The sequence below is a fragment of the Lampetra planeri genome, chromosome 40 (genome assembly GCF_965212315.1).
Source record: "Lampetra planeri chromosome 40, kcLamPlan1.2.h2, whole genome shotgun sequence".
NCBI classification, from domain to species: Eukaryota; Metazoa; Chordata; class Hyperoartia; order Petromyzontiformes; family Petromyzontidae; genus Lampetra; species Lampetra planeri.
In genome coordinates, this window is record NC_136146.1 from 9,117,992 (window position 1) to 9,140,420 (window position 22,429).

At 51.7% G+C, this 22,429-nt stretch overlaps 1 protein-coding gene and 1 long non-coding RNA gene across 2 annotated transcripts; both read left to right on the forward strand.

Moving 5' to 3' along the window:
* Positions 1–448: 448 nt before the first annotated feature.
* Positions 449–2,764, forward strand: LOC144731856 (uncharacterized). The gene is made up of 2 exons (XR_013588015.1): positions 449–1,060; positions 2,576–2,764. It is a non-coding gene; the product is annotated as an uncharacterized LOC144731856 (long non-coding RNA).
* Positions 2,765–8,877: 6,113 nt separating this feature from the next.
* Positions 8,878–22,201, forward strand: LOC144731855 (C-signal-like). Its single transcript, XM_078613148.1, has 6 exons — positions 8,878–9,279; positions 11,259–11,310; positions 13,476–13,663; positions 14,128–14,289; positions 19,421–19,531; positions 21,770–22,201. The coding sequence occupies exons 1-6, from the start codon at positions 9,127–9,129 to the stop codon at positions 21,881–21,883; spliced, it is 780 nt and encodes a 259-aa protein (XP_078469274.1). The 5' UTR covers positions 8,878–9,126; the 3' UTR covers positions 21,884–22,201.
* Positions 22,202–22,429: the final 228 nt, after the last annotated feature.

Here is a 22,429-nt window from a genome sequence, read left to right on the forward strand (position 1 = left end):
TTATATGTGTCCGCACGTGCATTCATTTGTCTGTCAGTGTACGTGTGTGGGTGTACATCTATGCGTATCGGCGTGTCTGTGGTCAATTTCACTTCAAAAAATACACCCCGACAGTATTGTTACGCGTAGCAAATAGTCCCTCCCGTTTAAGTTGTGCTTTTCAATGTTACGTGCAGGCCAGGCGATGTAGACATGTTACATGTCAGCAGATTAGCAGAGGATCGAACAATGCTTCCCGTTATTGCCGTGCGCACTCTTGCAGTGTTGTGCCGTTTCGATACGGGGCTGGGATTTGGCAACCGCCTGCAAGGAGGCAAAATAAGGCCTTGAAGTTGGCGACCCCCCGATCGCCCCCCTCCCCCGATCGCCCCCCCTCTCCCGATCGCCCCCCCCCCCCCGTCTCCCCCGATCGCCCCCCCCCTCCCCCGATCCCGTGAAGAAGCGGGCCGGAGCCATCCCCAGCACGAGCCTTGAGCCTCGGCTGCGAGGCTTTTCCCGGGTAAACTCGCGCTCGACGGTGGTGGGGTGACAATGGTGGTGACAGCGCGTCTCAGGCTCGGCGGTGACTGTGGCAGCCGAGGAGGCTCCAGACGCCCTTCCCGTCAACGGCCCCGTTCCGAACCCGTGCGCCCTCCCCATCCCGAACCCGTGCGCCCTCCCCATCCCACTCTCTCCGCCCCTACTGGAGTCTGTGAAAAAGAGCTTCATCGCTCATCAGATTCCTCCTCCTGTCTAAAGATTCTGATTCTGGCGCTACCGGGCGAACAGTAACCCCGCGACGCGTGCTGGGCCCCGCTGGCCCTGTAGACACGTGGGCCACGTGCCCGAGACGAGCGTGTGGGGAGTTTTCAGGGTCACCCGGCGCCCTCGAGTCTGTGCTCAAGTCAGTCCCCTGAGGAGTTTTTGCTATGCAACGTTTCGCCAGTGTCCGCTACCCCCAGGAGCGAGGTGGCCCGAAGTTATCTCAATCGCCTTAAAGAAGTCCAGAGGCGGCGCCGCTGCTGCTGCTGCAGCGTCATCTACTTCAGTCGGGCTCTGGATTTCACTTCGCGTAGAGTCAGTGCCGGCCCGAGCCTCTTGGGGGCCCTAAGCAGAATTTGATTTGGGGGCCCCCCTCCCACCACGCAGACTCATCTGTGCTAGAAGATTATTGACACAAATGTCACACTATAATGTTATAGCGAATATTATAAACGAATACAGTGAGGTTATGTATTAATAAAAAATAAAAACAACACTTAAAATACTTCACTCTTTTATTAAAACTTCTGAATACAAACGGTCACAAAAAACATATTAAATAAATTATTTGCAAATGTGCATTAAATGTGCAATCTTTTAAATAAAACCAAAATAGACAAACATTAATCTAATCAAAAATAGAATGTTACAAAAAAAAAGATACTTAAATAATGAAAGCAAACATAAGAACAGCAAGGGTTCAACAATGTCAACTGTACAACAATGACCTCAAAATCGTTCCTTCCTAGCTTTTCTGGAGGCAAAGTCACTAATGACATCATTGTATGGTATTGCTTGGCCAACTTTGTTATTAATACTAATGACTGCAAGTCCACTTAGTCTTTCCTGGGCCATTGATGATCTCAAATATGTTTTTATCAATTTGAGCTTGGAAAAGCTCCTCTCTGCTGAGGCAACTGACACAGGCAGAGTGCAGGCTATCCTGAGAGCTACCCAAAGATTTGGGTAAAGCTCACACATCTCATTTTGTGAGAGGTATGTGAGAAGCTCAAAGGCAGTCATCATAGTTTGGGGAAGTTCAGGAAGACTCTCTATCTCTACTGCCAGTGCGCTACCATCAATATCAGCCTCCTCTCCACAAGAGAGTTTTTCCCCAAGAAGCTCACATTGTTCCCTCCGGACCTTTTGATCTAGCTCCCTAAAATTGAGCAGCACTCCAAAGTTCTCTTTAACCTCACTTAGAGACTTAAATCTATCCTCCAATGACAGAATACTACGGTCCACTACAGCATTAAAAAATGACACTTCCAGCCTCTTCATAGCGTCCACTATCGGCTCATCTGCAGCCTCATAGGCAAAGTGCCTTTTTGTAGAACGCAATCGCTTCTCTTTCAGCACTGCTTCTGTGTTCATCCGCTCACAAATTTCTTTAGCAGATGTCTGTGCATCACAGAAGCCTGTTTTTCGGTAACTGATAAGTTCGCCTTTGTTCTTTTTTACAAGGTTAACCGCTACATCAAGCTGCATGTTGGTTGACTGTAGAAGCTTGCTCGTGATGTTAATTTTAGACAAAATGTCACACCAGACAACACAACAAATCTGAAACCTAAATGAACCTATCTCTTCCGCAAGGGAGTTGGCTTCAACAGCCACTACAGGGTCAGTCGCTTTACTTCTCAGTTCTAGCAGGGCTTCCCTCACCTTCTCTGACTGGTAGCGCAAAGCTTCAATACTTTTTATCCGGCTTTCCCAGCGTGTCTCACTCCAGGATTTAATTGTAAAAAAAAAACGATTCGGGGGCCCCCTGGTGGCCAGGGGGCCCCAAGCAGCCGCTTAGTTCGCTTATGCCTCGGGCCGGCCCTGCGTAGAGTAGGTGAATGTGTTTCTGTGTTGGTATTCGTCTAGTCTACTTTGTGGCCTAAATTCGTATGTCATTTGTCTTTGCTGAATGTTTCCGAGTGTGTGGGTGGGGTCGTGAGCTGGCATGGGGAGAGGAGGTGGGGGCTTTGAGGAGCTGCCAGACGCCAGATTCTCTGTAACAAAATAAACCAGCAGAACCATTCGCCTCCTTCACAGATGTGTCCCTCCACGTGAAAGCACGCGTAATCTTGTTATTGTTTCTTTTTTTTGCACGCATCCCATCAGCCACACGACCTTCTGGGAGTGCACAACTTCAGTAGCAGAGGCTTCACACGAGCAAAACTCCGGACCGGTGTGGACACTCATCAGGGGCGCCACTGTGGCTATGAGATGTTAACTACCTCGCCTGGTATACAGGAGGGTCGTTTCGATCCCGACCCTGACGCCTGTTGTATATTTTGAGTTTGCATGTTCTCCCCATAGTCGTGTGGAGTTTTCTCCGAATCGACGTGCGTTTTTTGGCTGATATAAATGTCCACGTGGTAAGCCACTTCGTTGAGCAATCATGGGTGGCCAGTTCGCTAATGATAGAGCTTCATAGCTCAGTGGGCCTTACCTTGCAAAATAAACAATAGTTCATAAGTAGTCATGCTTGCTCTCGAACCAACGCTGGCGAACTGCCCGACATCTACAAGCAAGGAGGCCCCTCCGTCCTGACGTGAGGGGGTCCCTCTGTGGTTTGTAAACGAACCTCCCCGGCGTTGCTTCTCTCGAATGAAACCATTCTAATAAACGCCGCCGCGACTCGAAGTGCGTTGGGTTTGTGACACACCGCCGCATGCGACATCGGTCATTTGCAGTGGCGGGTTGTGTTGACTGCCAAACTCTCGATATCCATCGTCACGGGAGTCTTCGTCTTCAAACACGGGACCCGTTTTTTTTTTTTGGGGTGACGTGGCGAAACCCGACGTACGCTGCGCTGCAATCCGCGAAGCCGCCAAACGTCTTTCACAAAACATCGCCCACCGAGTCCGTTTTCGGTCGCACTGCCGGAAGCTCGCCGAGCTGTCGACATTTTCCCACCAAGGTTATCATTTCGCCCGCCGAGGTGCCGATCGCAGTCACAAGCTCATTGCGTATTTACGCGAAGCGTCGAGGGGTTCGGCGCACACACCGGCGCAGCTGCATTTTGGTCCTCCGCGTATCCGTCGCACATTTTAGCCCAGCGGATTTTCAGACTGATATTATTTGTTTAAGCAAAACAACCTGGTGGGGGGGGGGTCTCAGCACGCCCGCGTTTCTCACACAAATGCTGCTGGGTTACTGGACGTCATTAGCGAACGCACGCCGCCTAAGCAATAGGACCCTCCCTGATCAACGCGAAAGGAACAAGGGACATTGTACACACACTCGTGGTGCTTTGTATAACCATGTTCTTTCTGTGTGCTCTGTAAAACCCCCACCGGTTGATTGACTAAAAATCCCTTCTCTTCAAGTAGAGCCACGCGCATCTCTCTGCTCGTGTGTTTGTGTTGACTGCGGTTCGTCGCTGTTGTTGATCGGCACGTTTTATAAAGCGGTGGTAGCGAACGCGTTTACAGCAGCGACAGCCTCGGGATGAGACGGATCTCTGGTGACGAACCCGTCGTGAACGTGGGTGGCTACACGACGATTCGTAGCCGGGGTCTGATTAAATGTCCTGCACGCCGACCCCGACCACTTGGCCATTCCATAAGCCCGTGGTTGGTTACAATTTGCTCTGCGCCCCGAGTCGTATGAGAGAAATTTTGTTTATTTTACATCAGAGGTTAAAAACTAAAAGTGTCGTCACAGCTGTGAGTCCAAACGACGCCTCCTTCACAGACGGACTGGTGTGTTTTAGGGAGACAACTCGTCTGATTTTTTACGTGATATTGTCCACAACTGACGCTGAATTGTTGCTCGCTCGGTAGCTGTCTGCGAATTAGGTTAATCCGGCCAACACCCGTCTCTGGCGAGAAGCTCCGTGTCGCCTCGAGAGCTTCGCGTGGCCAGTCCCTGCGACTCTCCTCCAGTCTGCCGCGGGGTGGCGCCGCGTGGTGGAACATGGGTGGGGTGTAGGGGGGCGTCGGTGGTGGCGCTGCGTCCAGCGCCTAAAGGGAAATGTGAAGAATCCGAGCTGCGCACGCGGGACGCGTGTCCGACATTCCTCATCCACCTCATCCTCCTCGTGGAACAATAAAGCGGCGGACCCCTTTCAGCTGCTTGCAGCCCGCGTCGTTTGTGCGCTCACCGGTGGTGCCAGGGACCTCGCTCTGGTGGCGATGTCCAGCGTGGAGATCCCGTAGGTGGCTCTGCTCGGTGCCGGCTTGCTGGTCACGATAGCGAGATGTTCACTACCTCGCCTGGTTTATAGGAGATCGTGGGTTCGATCCCGACCCTGACGCCTGTTGTATATTTGGTGTTTGCATGTTCTCCCCGTGGTCACGTGGATTTTTTTTCTGAGTCATCCGGTTTTTCCCCTCCACATTTAGAATCAACATCACGTGTTTAGTGTGTTTGGCTACTTCTATAAATCTACACAAGCCACTTCGTCAAGATATAATTTGTGATAGCCAGGTCGCTTCTCAAATAGAGCTTTATAGCTCAGTTGGCCTTACCTGGTAAAAACATACAAGTTAATATTTTTATGGTAACCACAGCGGATGGAACAGCGTGTTGACCCCGACTGGTTCGTGACCTTTGCCAGGCCTGCCAGAGATTCCAGGTCAAGCATCAACACGGCCTCCCTGCGCTTTTACGAGGTTTCTTCCGCACTGCAGCGACAGGGTGGCGCAGTGGTAACACGTTGTGTGCTTCGGAGCAAAAGGTATCTGGGTTCGACTCCTCACTCGGGCGCCTTTATGCGTGAAGCATGTATGTCCCCCCTCCCCCCCCTCTGTTCTGCATGGGTTTCTTCTAGATTCTTCGGTTACCTCCCATAACTATTTTCAAGTTGATTTTATTGAACCACCCAGGTGAGTACTCAAGAGGCCAGGATGTGCGGAGTCTCTTTTGCAAGGGTGACCTGGCTCACAAAAATGACAAAGACCAATCTAATTAAGGTTCAGATCAAACCATTGAACGTAATGTTATTGTTGGTCAAATACCCCAGAACACCCCACCCACCTGACAGCTAAACACATTTTTCTTTTATTTACAAAGTAAATCCCACTGAGCGATGTAGCTTTTTTTCCAGAAGCGACCTGGCCACAAGTGATAGCTCAAACAAGTGGCTGATGTGGAAATGTATAGCAGCCAAATGCTCTAAACCAGTGGTTCTTAACCTTGTTGGAGGTACTGAACCCCACCAGTTTCATATGCGCATTCACCGAACCCTTCTTAATTGAATAAATAAAATATGATTTTTTCAAATTCAAAATATAGGTATTTGTTTTACTGGTGCGCAAAATGAACCGTGCATCAACATCACTATGTTCAAATAACAAAACCAGCAAAACATGATTTTCACACAAAAACATAATAATGAATACTTACTGCAAATCAGTGTGACTTCTGCTGTTGCCTTTCAGAGACCAGTTCAGAAATGCGCAGCTTCACCTTGGCAAATGCCACTCATGTCATTTTCGCAACAAAGTCTGTTCCTTTTCTTCGTTTTTATGTCCAGCATCCTCGAAAAGGATTGCTCGCAAAGATATGTTGTAACAAACGGTATGAAAATCTCCAGGGCTTTCTTCGCAATAACAGGGTACGTTACCATTTGTTGACACCAAAACGTTGAGAGCGTTGTTCTGAAGAGTTGCTGTTGAACCTGGCTCTGCTGAATTTCAATGATTTCGTCGAGGTATTCATCATTGACATCTGCTGTCTCAACACTAAACGTGAACGGCTGTCTCACCCATGCTGGATATGACTCTCTTGTAGGGAAGTATCCGTCGAGAGACTTTGCAAGCTCATCTAAGTGCGTGGCAATTGCTTGCTTCAGTTCCGCGGGTACAGAAATGTCTCCGATTCCAGATACATCTTCGATCTTACTTACATAGTCGTCCAGCAGGGGAAAGTTTGCGAAGTTATCGTTCTCTGTTCGTCGTTTCCATAACGGTAGCTTTTTTTGAAAAGCCTTCAGGTTTTCTTCCGCTTCAATGATGTTGACTCCACCGCCCTGCATCTGCTGATTGAGATGATTGAGAGCTGCGAAGATATCAGCCATGTACGCTAAAATGAGAATGAACTCAGAATTTTTGAAGCAATCTGCATGACAATGTTGGTGCTCTTGCAAAAACAGGGCTAATTCCACACGTATGGCAAAAACACGATTCAGCACCTGTCCCCGGGATAACCACCGAACGTTAGAATGGTACAGAAGTACCTCGAATTCAGAGCCCATTTTTTTACACAGCTCACTGAAGATGCGGTGCTTCAGAGCACTATTTCGCACATAGTTCACGCATTCCACTACAATTTTTAATACTTCTGTCAGTTTGGAGGAAAGGTTTTTTGTTGCCAACGCATGCCTGTGCAGAATACAATGCGTAACAATGATGTGTGGTGCATCGGCTTTCACTAGCGCACCAACACCAGACTTTCTTCCCAGCATGACTGGAGCTCCGTCCGAACAAACTGCAGAAACCATATCCCACGAAAGATTGTTGTCTTTGAAGAAGTCATCCACAAGTTTCTTCACATCGGCTGCCTTAGTTGTTGTAAGAGGCTTACAAAATAAAAAAAAATCTTCCTTTATCACGTCGTCTTTCACATAGCGCACGAATACAGCAAGCTGGCTTAGATTGGAAACGTCTGTGGTCTCGTCGAGTTGGAGGCTGAATTTTGCCGGGCTTGAAATCAGATCTGCAACTACTTGAGCCAAGATGTCTTTGCTCATGTCCTCTATTCTGTCGCTGATGGTGTCATTTGAAAGAGGAATTTGGGATAACTTAACTTCAGCCGCTTTTCCCAGCATGATATTCGCCATCTTCAACACAGCTGGTTTTAGAGTGCTTCACCAATGGTGTGTGGTTTGCCCTGCTTTGCGATCAGGTAAGCAACTTCGTACGATGCTGTGAGGATCGGTTTGTTGATGGGTACAAAGCCGAGAACAGGCAGAGTAGCCTTTTCATCGAATCTGGCTCTCTTAACCTTGAATTCAGCGAGCGTTGTGTTCTTGTATTCCCCATCTCCATGCAGCTTAAGGAAGTGTTCCCTTAGTTTTGCCGGTGCTAGACTAGAATTGCTCAACTTGGCATTGCAAATCATGCAGTTAAAACGCTGACTCCCATCACGCTCTGTTATACATGTGAATCCATATTGTACATATTCGTCCGACCACTTTCTTTTTTTGCTCGACATAGCATGAAGGGATTAAAATATTAAAGAAATCACACGACGTACCATCATGACAGTCACAAGTCGACTACTGAGCGCACCAAATTCCCTGCAGCACAGATTGGCCAAGCGATGTAGCGTGATCACTTGCAGCCAATGATGGCCAAGCCGGACGTGTCATCACGAATCATATGAGTCGGGTGTGTGTCTTAACCTCCGCCGAACCCCTGAGACTGACTCACCGAACCCCTGGGGTTCGATCGAACCCAGGTTAAGAACCACTGCTCTAAACGCATGTTTCTAAATGTGGAGGAAAAACCGGAGGACCCAAAGAAAAATCCGCGCCCCGGGGAGAGAGAAAGACACGCTCACTACAAATATCCAGGTATCGCATGGGCGGGATCGAACCCACGCCATCCTGCATACCAGGCAAGGCAGAGAACATCTCGCCACCGTAGCGCCGCCCCAGCGAACGAGTCTGTACCTGGGGCGACTTTATCAGCCGGACTCGTGCAAACCTTCGACCTGGGTGTGTTCTCGGGTGAAAGGAGGGGAGCGGTCACGTGCTCCCACCGCCCCCCGAGTCGGCGATTGGTCATCGATTCCAAACGATCACATCCCGTCAGCCAAGGGTCGTTGAACACGAGCGCAACGCTGCAAGGAGCTCGCTGGGTGGGACGCGAGGCCTGGGATCCGTGCCTCTTGAGCGGGACGATTTGGAGGCCCTCAACCCCGTGCAGCAGCCCGATTGCAACTCTCGCCTGGCTCCGTGTGGCTGTGTGAACGCAACCCCCCCCCCCGTGCCGGCCATCCCCATTGAGCACGCGACAGTTGAATGTGACGGTTGAATACGGCAGTTGAGTGCAGCAGTTGAGTGACGGTTGGATGTGTGAGTTGAATGTGACGGTGGAGTGTGACCGCAAGAGACACATGTTGCGCGGAACCAAGTCGCGTGCTTGCAGTCCGTCAGCAGCAGCGACTGCTGTTTGCTGCAACAATCGGTAGGCTGAGGGAGGGAGGGAGGCGTTGCACTTCAAGAGGCGGTGGCGGCGGCTTTGCGAGAGGAGCGCCTGCACCTCCTCCCGGCAAACTCTCCTCGCTCCTCCTCTTTTATCGTCGCCTCCCCCACCTCCTCTCTCTCTGTTCTCTTCGCTCACTGCCTCTCCCACCTCACTTACACTCTCACTTCTCACACACTATCACGTCCCCTCTCTCACCTCTCTCTCCTCTCAACCCCGAACCTCTCTCTCGTCTCGCAACCCCATGGCGACGCCGCGCTCCGTGCTGGTGACGGGAGCGAACCGGGGTCTGGGACTGGAGCTCGTGCGCCAGCTGCTGCCGCTGCCGCAGGGCGCTGCTGACCCCGGCCCCCGCGTGTTCGCCACCTGCAGGGACCCCGACGGGGCCGGCGCGCAGGTGACGCCGCGGGCCCTGTGCCGTGACAGTGGTGACGGTGGCGATGGTGGTGATGGTGGCGATGGTGACTGGTGGTGGTGGTGATGGTGGTGGTGGTGACGGTGGTGATGGTGGTGGTGGTGATCGTAGGGGGAGCGGGTGGTGCTTAGCGCGCTGCGCTACGATACCCGTTCTGGCTCACAGAACTTGCCCCAACAGTCTGTGAAGGCTGTAGGGGGATCTTTGTGAGGAGCGGTGGTGTAGCGGTTAGCGCTACGAACCTGGTGACCCTGGTTCGATTCCCGCTCATGGCAAGCACCAGTGACAATTATCCGAACCGGTCCTGGGCCTCTCCTAGGTCGACTCAGCCTCAAATGAGTACCTGGTGTGGTGTGTAACCATCGCCACTGGGGAGACAAAGGCGCCCGGGCGTGGTGCTGACCACCCCACCCCTTCGTGTGCCGTGCCGGCCTTCATAGGTGCTCGCTAACAGCACTTGCCCCAACAGTGATCGTGGCGGTGATTCTTAACCAATCAAGATGCACTGCTCCCTGCGATCTCAAGACGTTTCTCCTACACGGTGTCCATGAAGCAGGCCGAGCCCCCTCCCCCCCCGTGAGGAGCGTTGCAATTGTGGTGATTGTAGTGATTGTGACGGTGGTGGTGATGATTGTTATGATAATGGCGATGGTAGTGATGGTGGCATAGATTATGGTTGATGGCAGTGGTAGCGGTGGTGGAGGCGGTTGGGGTTGATACGGTGGTTGTGGAGGTGGTGATGACAGAGAAGGTAGTGGTGGAGGAGGTGGTGGTGGTGGCCACGTGGTAGTGTGGTTGCCTGGGTGAGTGGTTGTCTGGTGATACGGTTGTGTGGTTGTTTGTACGTGTGTTTGTTGAACTTCTTTCGCACCATGCGTAGCCAATCGTGCTAATCAGAAATGCGGGGGAAGGACAACAAACTAAACACAAAAAATTCATATTCTTAGGTTTTTTCGGTAAAGTCACGTAGGTAAAACATCAAAATTAATAAAAAATAAAATAAAAATCACGACGTTTCGGAGGCAACACAAGTCTCCGTCATCAGGTGGGACCGTCACAGCCAGATTAGCTGCATCAAGTGAGGCAATGATGCAAGATGTAATCCCTTAAAAGCAAGTTGAGGAGAGGGGAGGGGGAGCTCATCAGAATGTGGTAGCCAATGAATGGAACGTATCGGGAGGGGGGCGGGGGCCAAAAGGATGGACGACGGCTTGGACGTGGTTGTGCGCAAGCAACTACTGCTGCACACGCCAACGCATTGGACAGAGAGGGGTAGGGGAGGCCTGATACACATGATAGAAAAGAACGAAAATGCCCATGTTTATACCAATGCTGGCTGAACAATGAAGAGAGTACTGTTAAACACTGGGGATGTTAACACTCGGTAAAGTAAAGTAAAATAGTGCCTGTCAGATAAGATGGTCCAAAAAAGTGTAATTAAGTCTTTTTTGCGTGGTTGATAACATCTTTCCAATGATTACTAAGTTTGTACCCATCATCACGGTTTCCTGGTTGCGTGGTTGCCTGGTTGTGTGGTTGCCTGGTTACGTGATCACCTGGTTGCGTGATTGGTTGTGTGGTTGCCTGGTTTCCTGGTTGCGTGATTGTCTGGTTGCGTGGTTTCCTGGTTGCGTGGTTGCGTGGTTGCCTGGTTGCGTGGTTGCCTAGTTGCGTGGTTGCCTGGTTGCGTGGTTGCCTGGTTGCCTGGTTGCCTGGTTGCGTGGTTGCCTGGTTGCGTGGTTGCCTGGTTGCGTGGTTGCCTGGTTGTGCGGTTGCCTGGTTGCGTGGTTGCCTGGTTGCCTGGTTGCGTGATTGGTTGCGTGGTTGCCTGGTTGCGTGGTTGCGTGGTTGCCTGGTTGCGTGGTTGCCTGGTTGCCTGGTTGCGTGGTTGCCTGGTTGCGTGTTGGTGGTGTACTCGCTGCCACTGGACGGGCCCTGCTCTCTTTCTCTCCGTGTCCCAGGCGCTGCAGGAGCTGGCGAGCGCTCACCCCCAGCTCACGGTGCTGCAGCTCGGTGAGGCGAGACGCCGCAACTCCTCGGTGTCTCCTCGGTGTCGTCTCTCACGCTGCAGTGTCCGCGTGACTTCTTGGTGTCCCTCTCACTCCTCAGCGTGTCTCCCCGGTGTCCCCTTTCACTCCTCTGCGTATCCTCCACCGTGAAGGGGTAACGTTCTTGTCTCTCAACTCCTGAGTTGGATGTTCAACGTGGGCGACTTTCCGTGTCGAGTTCACGTGTGTTCCCCCCCCCCCGCCCCCGTTCTGCGTGGGTTTCCTCTGCGTTCCCCGGTTTGTTTCCCCCTCCCCCCACAGATAAAGATAACGCACATTGCAACTTCCATTGGCCAAACCTCCCAATGCTAAAACAAAAATTACCAGCAGCAGCAGCGGCGGCATTGGCCATTACTGCGTAACCCTTGGGCCAGGACCCTATTGAAGTCGAGCCCTGAGACTCGAGAGAAGCGGTCACGTCCGGCAGGAGGAGGAATCTGATGAGCGATGAAGCTATTTTTTTGCAGACGTCCAGTAGGGGCGGAGGGAGTGGGATTGGTCGGGGGGGGGAGAGCGTCTGGAGCCTTCTCGCCTGCCACAGTCACCCCTGAGCCTGAGACGCATTGTCACTACCGTTGCACGTGGTGACAACCGGGAAAAGCCTCGCAGCTGAGGCTCAAGACTCGTGCTGAGGATGGCTCCTGCCAGCGTCTTCTTTCACAGATATCCATGCCAGCGAGCGTGAGAAACGTCCCCCTCCCTGTCTCTCGCTCGTGCCCTTGGATGTCGTGAGGCTGCGATATCAGTCGCGCCGTCGCGCCGCGCTCGCAGTCGCGAGGCTGCCCGGACACGGCACAGGAATGTGGCCCAAAGAAACCCCGGCGAGGTTCAAAGAGCCTCTGTGAGGTTCAAAGAGCCTCGGCGAGATTCAGCGAGGCTCTGCGAGCCCTGTCAAGATTCAGTGCAAGGCGCGGCCCGCGTCTTTCTACTCCCCATTACCTCTGGGAATCTCCGTGGGCCCCCCTCTGACCCTCTCCCCGCCCGGGTGGCTCTGTCCGCGAGACCCCCGCGTGGCGAATCCAATAGCCAAGCGACAGTCCATCTCCGTTAAGTGTCCTGCCTCTCTCAATGTCTGTCTCTGTGTATCTTTGTCTCTGCGTCTGTCTCTGCGTCTGTGTCTCTGCGTCACTGCGTCTCTGTCTTCCCTCCGGCCCCTGCAGCCTCTGCTCAGGACTCGCCGTGCACCGCCGCAGCCTGCTGTGCGATTCACGCTGCCCACGATGACGCGAGCGACTGCTTGGTGCTCGTTGTGCGTTACAGAGTTGGCATTGAGCTATGGGATCCATGTCTAACCGAGAGAGTCCTTGCCTACACACATCTGGCGATTCACCAGCATCGGTTCCAGCAAGCCCGATCGTTGACGAGACACCGAATGTTAAAACTGGTCTGTGTGTGTCACAGTCTGTGTGTGTGTGCGCGTCACAGTGTGTCAGTCTGTGTGTGTCACAGTCTGTGTGTGTGTCACAGTGTGTCACAGTCTGTGTGTGTGTCACAGTGTGTCACAGTGTGTGTGTCACAGTGTGTCACAGTGTGTCACAGTGTGTGTGTGTCACAGAGTGTGTCACAGTGTCACAGTGTGTGTGTCAGTGTCACAGTGTGTGTGTCACAGTGTCACAGTGTGTGTGTCACAGTGTGTGTGTCACAGTGTGTGTCACAGTGTGTGTGCCACAGTGTGTCACAGTGTATGTGTCACAGTGTGTCACAGTGTGTGTGTCACAGTGTGTCACAGTGTGTGTGTCACAGTGTGTCACAGTGTGTGTGTGTCAGTGTGTGTGTCACAGTGTAGGTCGACTCAGCCTTAAATGAGTACCTGGTGCGGTGTGTAAACATCGCCACTGGGGAGACAAAGGCGGTCGGGCGTGGTGCTGGCCACCCACCCCCTCGTGTACCGTTCCGGCCTTCATAGGTGCTCGCTAACAGCACTTGCCCCTACAGTCTGTTAAGGCTATACGGGGGATCTTTGTGTCACAGTGTGTGTGTCACAGTGTGTGTGTCGCAGTGTATATGTGAGCCGGAGTGGCCACTGAACAATTACGGCACAAACACGGAGGTGGGCGGTCGTGCAGATGCACAGGCGTCCCCTCTCATGCCCTCGTGCCCTCGCCTCCGTGACCCCCTTTGCCCCTGGAGAGGTGACTTCGCAGGAGAGTGTGGTCGCTCTGGCGCTCGCTGTGGAGAAGGCCTTGGCAGGGGAGGGGTTGAACGCGCTCATCAACAATGCGGGCGTGGCACTGATGGCCCCGCTGGGAAGCGTCAAGGCCGAGGACATGATGCACAACTACAACGTGAATGTGGTGGCGCCGCTCATGATCACACAGGTGCGGCTGCGAGAACACCTCCCGTGCGATGGAGAGGACTGCAGAGCTTGGGCAATTGTTGGCTCCAGCTCGCGGCTTGTTTCCTCTTCACCTCTCTTCGAGTCGATTTCGCTCCACGTTAGTGGGCGAACGTTGCACGCGTTACAAGCTGACATTGTTATTTTAAATGTTGGTAGTGCCGGTTCCAGCTGCCTTTTTCCACGCTTTTCTCTGCGGTTTCCAGCGCCTCTGCGCGGAATGGCTGTGCGCGGCGTAGCGAATTCTGGAGCGGCGTTCGCGAGACGTGCGCCTTGTAGTTTGTCGACAGCCAGCCACGCTGCTGCCCAGGTGCCGTGCACCGGCATTGCGCGCCGGAGGGGGACAGGGCCGAGCTCCTCACGGGCGGCTTCCCAGCTTCGCACGGCCTCGGCCGTTGTCAGCCAGGGGCCCACGTTCACCCACCTCCACCCCCCCCACCCGACCAGGCCCTGCTCCCACAGCTGCGCATCGCCGCCGAGCGGAACAAGGCCGAGCCGCTGGGCTGGGGTCGCGCCATCGTCGCCAACATCTCGTCCATGCTGGGCTCGCTGCACTTGGCTGCGTTGGCGCCCACGGGCGAGTGGGGCTACTCCTACCCGGCCGCCAAGGTGTGCCGCACAACGCCCACGAGCGTGGGGAGCGGTGGTGTAAGCGCTTAGTGCGCCACGGTACGAACCCGTCCAGCTGAGTTAGATCTCCTCTCACGATTATTTGAACCGGTTCCAGGCCTTACCTCGGTCGACTCAAACGAGTGCCTGGTGCGGTGTGTAAATATCGCCAGGAATGGAGACAAAGGCGGCGGGGTGTGGTGCCGGCCACCCACCGCTTCGTGTGATACTCGCTAACAGCGCTTTCCTCAACAGTCTATTGAGTTTAAACTGGGGATCTTTGTATGCGCACAATGCGGCCGTGTGCTGTGAACACTCTGCTCACGTGCACGCGCAGGTGTGTACCCTACACTGGGTGTTTGTTAGGGGCATGTGTGCGTGCAGCGTGGGTGCAGCGTGTTTGCAGCGCGTTCATGCGCACAGCATCTTCACGCGCCCAAGCCGACTCTGGTCGTCTCGACCGCCTCGGCTTGGCTCTGGCTCCCGCCCCGTCGCAGCGCCGTAGCCGGGGGCACGACGCTGCGAGGTTGGGCTTGCTGCGTAATGCAGCGCCAGCACGGAGTTTGATCCGCCTGTGGAACGCCGCCTCAGGAGAACCGCTCCCTCACCACTCCCTCACACTGCTAATTACACTGTGTAACAATTTTTTTTTGTTCCTGGGTAGTAAGTGTTATTTTCTAATTGCTTATGCCTCAAAAGTACAGAAAATGGCTATTATTCCCCACAAACTTTGCTTTTGTGACCAGGACAGTGACATTTAGAAATTTACCTATTTTCAAGAACATTCCAGATAGATTCAGTGCTGAGTAAACTTGGAGTAACTTCTAGAACATTCTAGAACTTACCAGTAATATAAATAATACTATAAATACAGGGGCCTTAAGCCCACCAGTTCAGTTTAGATCCAGCTGCCTAAGTGGATACATATCTGCATTTTTGTGAGATGGCATCAAGAGGCTTCAAGCATCCGGCAGACGCATTTTGCTATATCTGCGGCCAATTTATCAAGACGAGCGAAAAAGTACTCTGTGGAAGCATTTGCTCAGATGTGTGAGGCCTACAAGGCATATTTCGGCATGCCTGTCGGAGATCAAGACAAACCCTGGGCACCTCATTTCACCTGCGAGCAATGCAAAAAAACTCTGGAAGGGAAGATGGACAATTGTTGCTTGGAATTTTATGTTATAAAATTAGTTAGAATTTTTCAAATTGTTAAAGTTTTAAATTTTAAAATGTTTTACAATTTTCATGGTTTTTGAAAAAATATATCATATATGGAAAATGTTGCGAGAATCTCTTACACATGGGTGAAATAAATGTATTTTTGTAGGATGGTACAGAGGGGAAAAGAGAGCCATGAAGTTCCAAACGTCGGACTGGCAAGAATGCACCTGCTATCATGTATCCTGACCTTCCTTCATCCATTGCCCTGGTGCCACACTGCCATAAGCCCCCCGTACCCACTCCTCTGGAGAGAGAGCAGCCGTCTTTAGAAGAGAGCAGCAAGTCAGAGAGCAAGGAAGACGTAGATCCAGATGACAATTTCAGAGGTGGAGCTGAGGAGAGAAACCCATACTACCCCAACCATAAAGACCTCAACGACTTGATCAGAGATCTTGGTCTCACCAAGTCCAATTCCAAGCTTTTGACATCTAGGCTCAAGCAGTGTAACCTTTTGGATAAAAGTGTGCAAGTCGAAGATCAGAGGAAGAGTCACCAACCTTTTTGCAGCTTCTTCACCTGCCAAGATGGGCTCTGCTTCTGCCACAATGTGACCAGTCTGTTCAAGGCAATCAGAATCGCCTGGAAGCAGAATGAGTGGCGCCTCTTCATTGACAGCTCATCCAGGAGCCTCAAAGCCGTGCTGCTCCATAATGGTAACAAGTACCCGTCTCTTCCCCTGGCTCACTCGGTGCACCTCAAAGAGAATTACAACAGCATCAAGACCTTGCTGGACGCCTTGAAGTATGATGAGTATGGCTGGGAGGTCATCGGAGACTTCAAAATGGTGGCATTCCTGATGGGTCTCCAAGGTGGTTTTACCAAGTTTCCCTGCTATCTTTGCTTTTGGACAGCAGGGACACCAAGGCGCACTACCACAGGCGGGGATGGCTACAGCGGAACGAGTTCTCTGGGTGGAGGAACAACGTCAAGTGGGAGCCACTGGTGGACCACCGGAAGGTGCTGATGCCACCACTGCACATCAAATTGGGCCTTATTAAACAATTTGTCAGAGCTGTAAATAAGGAGTCGGTAGTCTTCAAGTACCTTCAAGACTTCTTCCCTAAGCTGTCGGAGGCAAAGGTCAAAGCCGGTATCTTCGTCGGACCACAGATAAAGAAGATCCTGGAGTGCAATGAATTGCCCAAGAAGCTCACTAGTAAGGAGAAAGCGGCTTGGAACAGCTTTGTCACAGTGGTTCGTGGCTTCCTGGACAATCACAAGGTCTAAAACTATGTGAAGCTGGTTGAGACTCTGGTGAAGAATTACGGCACAATGGGCTGTAGGATTTCCCTCAAAGTCCATATCCTTGATGCTCATCTTAATAAATTCAAGGAGAACATTTGAGTGTACTCGGAGGAGCAAAGTGAACACTTCCACCAGGATATACTGGACTTTGAACGCCGCTACCAAGAACAGTATAACGAGAACATGATGGGAGACTACATTTGGGGGCTGATTTGTGAAAGTAATTTACAGTATAATCATAAATCTCGAAAAACTACGCACTTCTAAATCTTTTGTAGTAATTTTAATATTATTTTAGTATAAATACATGTTTATTTTGATTCATATGTTGTTTTTTACTGATTTTATGTGAACGAAAAGATACAAAGTCACCCGTTTTCTCATTGAAAATAGGTCAATTTCAAAATATCACTGTCCTAGTCACAAAAGCAAAGTTTCGTGGGGAATAATAGCCATTTTTTATACTTTTTAGGCATAAGCAATTACGAAATAACACTTACTATCCAGGAACAAAAATTGTGTTACATAGTGATGTCTGTGCTGTCTACTGTCACACGGTAGAAGGCAACAACGCCCGGTACCACATCTCGGTACACAAATTCCTGCCGCCACCCGAACACAGATGCCGATTCCCCAACTGCCCTGGTAAAATCTGCGTCAAACCCAGACAGAAGGTATTGCCATCCCCACTGATCCAAACTGCTCACGAGGGACTGCATTTCTGAGATTTTTGACACCCGGTCCATCCAGTTCTGGCAATCGAGCCCCACACTCCACGCCCTTCATTGCCCAAGCTTTGACACAAATCCTTGTTTGCTTGTCAGCCCTGCAGTCCCCATATTAAACCATTTACTAAACAAGTTTTGTCTTGTACCAGGTGAGGCCCCACTTAGCTGCTGTGTAGCTCCTTTTCGGAAGCTACCTGGCCACAATTGGTAACTCAATGAAGTGGCTGAAGATCACGTGCAAATGCATAGCAGCCAAAATACTCTAAACCACGTGATTTTGTTTCTAAGTGTGGAGGGAAAAACCGGAGCACCCGGAGAAAAATCCATGCGACCACAGGGAGAGAGACACGCAAACAATGATGCAGCAGTCGTCAGGGTCAGGATCGAACCCACGACCTCCTGCATACCAGTTAACATCTCGCCACTGTCACGCCCCGATACGTCTCCGTTGAGTGTTCCCGTGGCTTCGCTTAGCAATTAATCTGGAGACGAATGTCGATTTACGCTGCAGGGAATGCAATATTTATTTCCGATTTAACGCCGACTCGCATTCGCAGCATGATTTTCGACCGATCCCTCGGGGTATTTTGGTTGCCGCTGCTTTTTGTGTTGTTGGTGACCCACGTCTCTGTGTTGCAAAGGAGACTCCTATCCCGGGTCTCTTGATTTGTCACCTGGCTACACGGAATATACTTTAAACTGGAACTCACAACTCGAATGTAATACGCCGACTGTCATCGCGTAATGTAAGTGGTGCTCACGTTTGCCAAATAAAATAATAGTAACCTATATTTTAAATGAATAACAACCTCTAGTTCATAAATCGCCTGTCATATTGAAGTATCTCAAAGCGCTGGACATAAAAATAAAACTGCTCACAAGTAGATATACAATCTGAGCGTAAAATAAAGCTGACAATAACAATCTAATTGACGAGTCTATAAATTCCAATAAATTCACAGTACTATTGTAATGTGAGGATATATCTGGCTCACTGACGTATCACAACTCGTCATGATGATTGGCTCTGCCGGTCCTGGTTTATAGCCAATGGGGGGAAGCCTAGGGGCGTGGCCCTGACGTAATGGAAAGGTGACAGCTGTAAGGATTGGTTCTGCTGGCTTTGGCCACAGCCAATGGGGAGAGGAGTCAGGGGCGTGGTCCCGGGAGCTTACGAGGGGGCCTGGAATATTCCATGGAGGCTAACGAGGATTGGCGGAAACGTACCACGTGACCCGGGTATTAAATAGGGGTGGAGAGGAACGACACGTGGTCAGAACGGGAACGAACAGAGGAAGGGGGCCACGCGGGAGCGGGGCTCCGGGTTGCCACGTGGTAGTGTGTCTCTCTCTATCTGTCCCTCTCACGCTGCCTATCAGCAGCGTGAAGGAAAGCTGTAATACAAGTTGAATAAAGACGGATTCCAGAAGTCGCCTCAACGAGCTTTATTACACTATGATAGAAGCGAATAATAATAATTGCAGAGTAATCCAATCAGACAACATAATCGTTTTTTATTCTTAAGTTACAGGGAAAGTCTGCAAGTACAAATCGGTGAGTTTTAAGACGGTGATTTTAAAAGTGATACGGTCCTCGAATTCCGAATAGGCAAGACGACCGCTTGCTCTGCTCCTCATCCTCCAGCGTGCACATAGCCGGGTCTCTCTCTCGACAACCCCGACACGAAAACCGCTCGCCAGCGTCACGTCGGAGACCACCCCGATGATGACGACGACAACGACAAACAACACAGATGGGCCAGATGCTACCCCTCCTGGCCAAGCACCGTTTACCCGTCGGCAAACTCAAACTCAGCTGGCCCTTGGGAGAGAGAGGTGGTGGCCCAGAGCCGTGCTACAGTTGTGTCCCCCTCCTCACTTCCCGCCCCCTCCCCCACCACCCCCTACCCCCCGCCCTTCCCTGCCCCTCCCCAGGCCGCCCTCAACATGGTGACGCGCTGCCTGCTGCGTGACCTGCAGACCTCGGGGGTGTTTGTGGTCAGCGTGAACCCGGGCTGGGTCAAGACGGACATGGGCGGCCCAGAGGTAGGGACCCTCGCAGGAGCTCGCTCCGGACAGCCACAAACCTCAAAGCCCCGCGCCGGCGCCTTCGTGAACTCACGACGGTGGCTAGGAGATATATATTCTTGGTTCTTTCGGTAAAGTCACGTAGATGGAAAAAAATCAAAATTAAAAGCAAAAAACCCACGACGTTTCAATCGCAACACAAGCGGTCTTCTTCAGGTGGAGAGAAAAGAGGGGGCAAGCCTCCAAATGTAGCTGCTTATAAGGGCTCCAGAGTGAGTGGGCGGGGGAAAGAGCTGTGCAAGAGACGGGGAGAGAGAAGGGGTGGGGCAGAGATAGGGGGAGAGGAGAGAGGGGTTGAGATTGGAGGAGGGAGGAATTACACCTCGGTACACCCATCTGAAAATGGGGGGGGGGGAAGGAATGGGGCAGAGACGGGGAGAGAGGGGGGTGGAGCAGAGATAGGGGGGGAGGGGTAGAGATGGGAGGGGGGGGAATTGCACCTCGCTACACCTATCCACACTGCTGATGGTAGAGGTTGACAAGGAAACACAAATTCAAGTCATGACCCAAAGTGGTTGATGATATCTTTACAATGATTGCTGAGTTTAAAACCGTCGTCTCGGTTGAAATTGTGTCTGTGTCTGTATATATGGATGGCTTCGTAAACGAATCTTTGTTGATATCCAGTCGGCTTGCAAAGTACCATAGTCTAAGAGAAATAAATTTCATGCGAGCCAGCTGCATTAAGGAAAGTAATGATCAGCTATGGCAGAAGTATTGGTCCTGCCGTGTTTCAGATCTGCCTTGTGTTCACGAACACGGTCCGAGACATGTCGTTTGGTTTCCCCAATGTAATTGCTGCCGCAGGTACAGCTTAGTTTGTAGACGCCGCGATATTGCATGTCAGGAATCTTGTCCTTCACAGATGGGATCAGGTCACGAATTGTGTGCACTGTGTTAAATCGGACCTGGATCTTGTGTTTGTTCAATATTTTGGAAATCTTTTTGGTTATCCCTGCTATGTAAGGTAAGGTGATGGTTTTGATTGGATCTTCAAATGGCTCCTTCCTCACGGTTGGGTTGATGGCTTTGCGGATTGTGTAGTCAGAGTATCCATTCGCCCTGAGAGCCCGGTGTACGTGTTTGAGTTCACTGGTCAGGTGTTCATGGTCGGAGATACATTGAGCTCTATGGTGTAGCATTTTAATGAGGGAATTTTTCTGGGATGGATGGTGGTGGGAATCAGGTATTAGGTAGGCGTCAGTATGGGTTACTTTCCTGCCATCTGGTCTCCTTTTGTTTAAGACATCCAAGAAGGGTGGCATGCCATCCTTTTCTACCTCCATGGTGAATTTGATTGCTGGGTGTATGGAATTGATGTGGTTGAGAAAATTGTTCCAGAGCCGGTCGTCCATGTGGCCAGATGACAAACGTACATCTTCCAAAATAAATGTATAGCAGCCAATACTGTAAACGCGTGATGTTGCTTCTAAATGCGGAGGAATATAAACGGAGGACCTGGAGAAAAATCCACATGACCACGGGGAGGGAAAGAGGGACACGTAAACTCTAAATACAGTATACAGCATACAGCAGGCGTCGGAGTCGGGATCGAACCGACGACCTGCATACCAGGCGAGGTCGTGAACATTTTGCCACCGTGATGATAATAATAATCATTGGTTGTATGTATTTGGACACCTCCAGCCCCACTCCTGCATGGCCCATGCCCCCGTGTCAGCCTCGGATTTTTCCCAAAACCATATAGACGAGCAGAGGCGCCCATCCTGCCCTGTTCCTGACTCGTGCACCCCGTGGGTTCTATACGGAGCTGTCCATCGTCGGTCTCGGCCACGGCCAAAGCCGCTCCAACAAATAATTCTACAGCGGGCTGACTCACATTCACTGCGCGTCATCCGATCCAGACAGACGAGCAGACAGTCATGCAGGCAGGCAGATGGAAGAATGAACAGGCTTGCAGGCAGACAGACGGGTGGACAGGCAGACACACAAGCAGACACGCGGACAGACAGACAAGCAGACGGACGGACAGACGGACGGATGGACAGGCAACACAGATGGATGGACAGGCTTGCAGGCAGACAGATGAGCAGACAGTTGGGCAGGCAGACAGACGGATGGACAGGCTGAAAGACAGTCTGACGGACGAACGAGCAGGCAGACAGCTCCCGGCCGGGTGTAAGGGCGCCGGGCGGGGAGGAGCCGGCGACGAGGCGCGCCGCGTTTGTCGCGCAGGCCCCGCTGACGGCGCAGGAGAGCGTCGCGGGGATGCTGCGCGTCCTCGCCACCCTCACGCCGGAGGAGAACGGAGGATTCTACGACCACGAGCACAAACCCGTGGCCTGGTGAAGCCGCCCAGGGCCACCGGCATCCCACCACCGGGGCTGATGGAGCTGGCCGGTGCGTGCCGGTGGGGGACGCCGGTGAAAAACACTGCCGGGTTTGTCGGCGGCGTGCCGCGTTTAACATACATTTTAAATCCGTTACCATTCCGTTAGGCTGTCTGTAATGCATACGAAAGGCGCAGTGATAAATAATGTAGCCTATATGAAATGCGTGTATTACAAGCAATGGAGTGTTACGCAGCACACTTACTGCGTGCGTACTGGCAACTTTTTAAAACCCGCTGTGCTGAAACCCGCAATAAATGTGAACCTTGTACCCCTACGTGGAGTGGGATTGCAGAGGCGTGCCGTGATTGGTGGGTCTCCAATGAGGTTGAATCCAGGACACCATTGTTATGAAATCTGTGTGCAACTATCGTGTTCCCACCGCGTACAGAACAAGGTTACCTAAGTCGGCCACAGGTGGGAGGGGGGTACTGAGGGGTGACTGGCGCAATGGTGGCGAGGTGTTAACTCCCTCACCTGGTATACAGGAGGCCGTGGGTTCGAT

Coding starts and splice junctions, on each gene's coding strand:
- LOC144731855 (XM_078613148.1), top strand. CDS start 9,127: ATGGCGACGCCGCGCTCCGTGCTGGTGACGGGAGCGAACCGGGGTCTG. Junction 9,280..11,258: donor CCGACGGGGCCGGCGCGCAG/GTGACGCCGCGG, acceptor TCCGTGTCCCAG/GCGCTGCAGGAGCTGGCGAG. Junction 13,664..14,127: donor CGCCGCTCATGATCACACAG/GTGCGGCTGCGA, acceptor CCACCCGACCAG/GCCCTGCTCCCACAGCTGCG.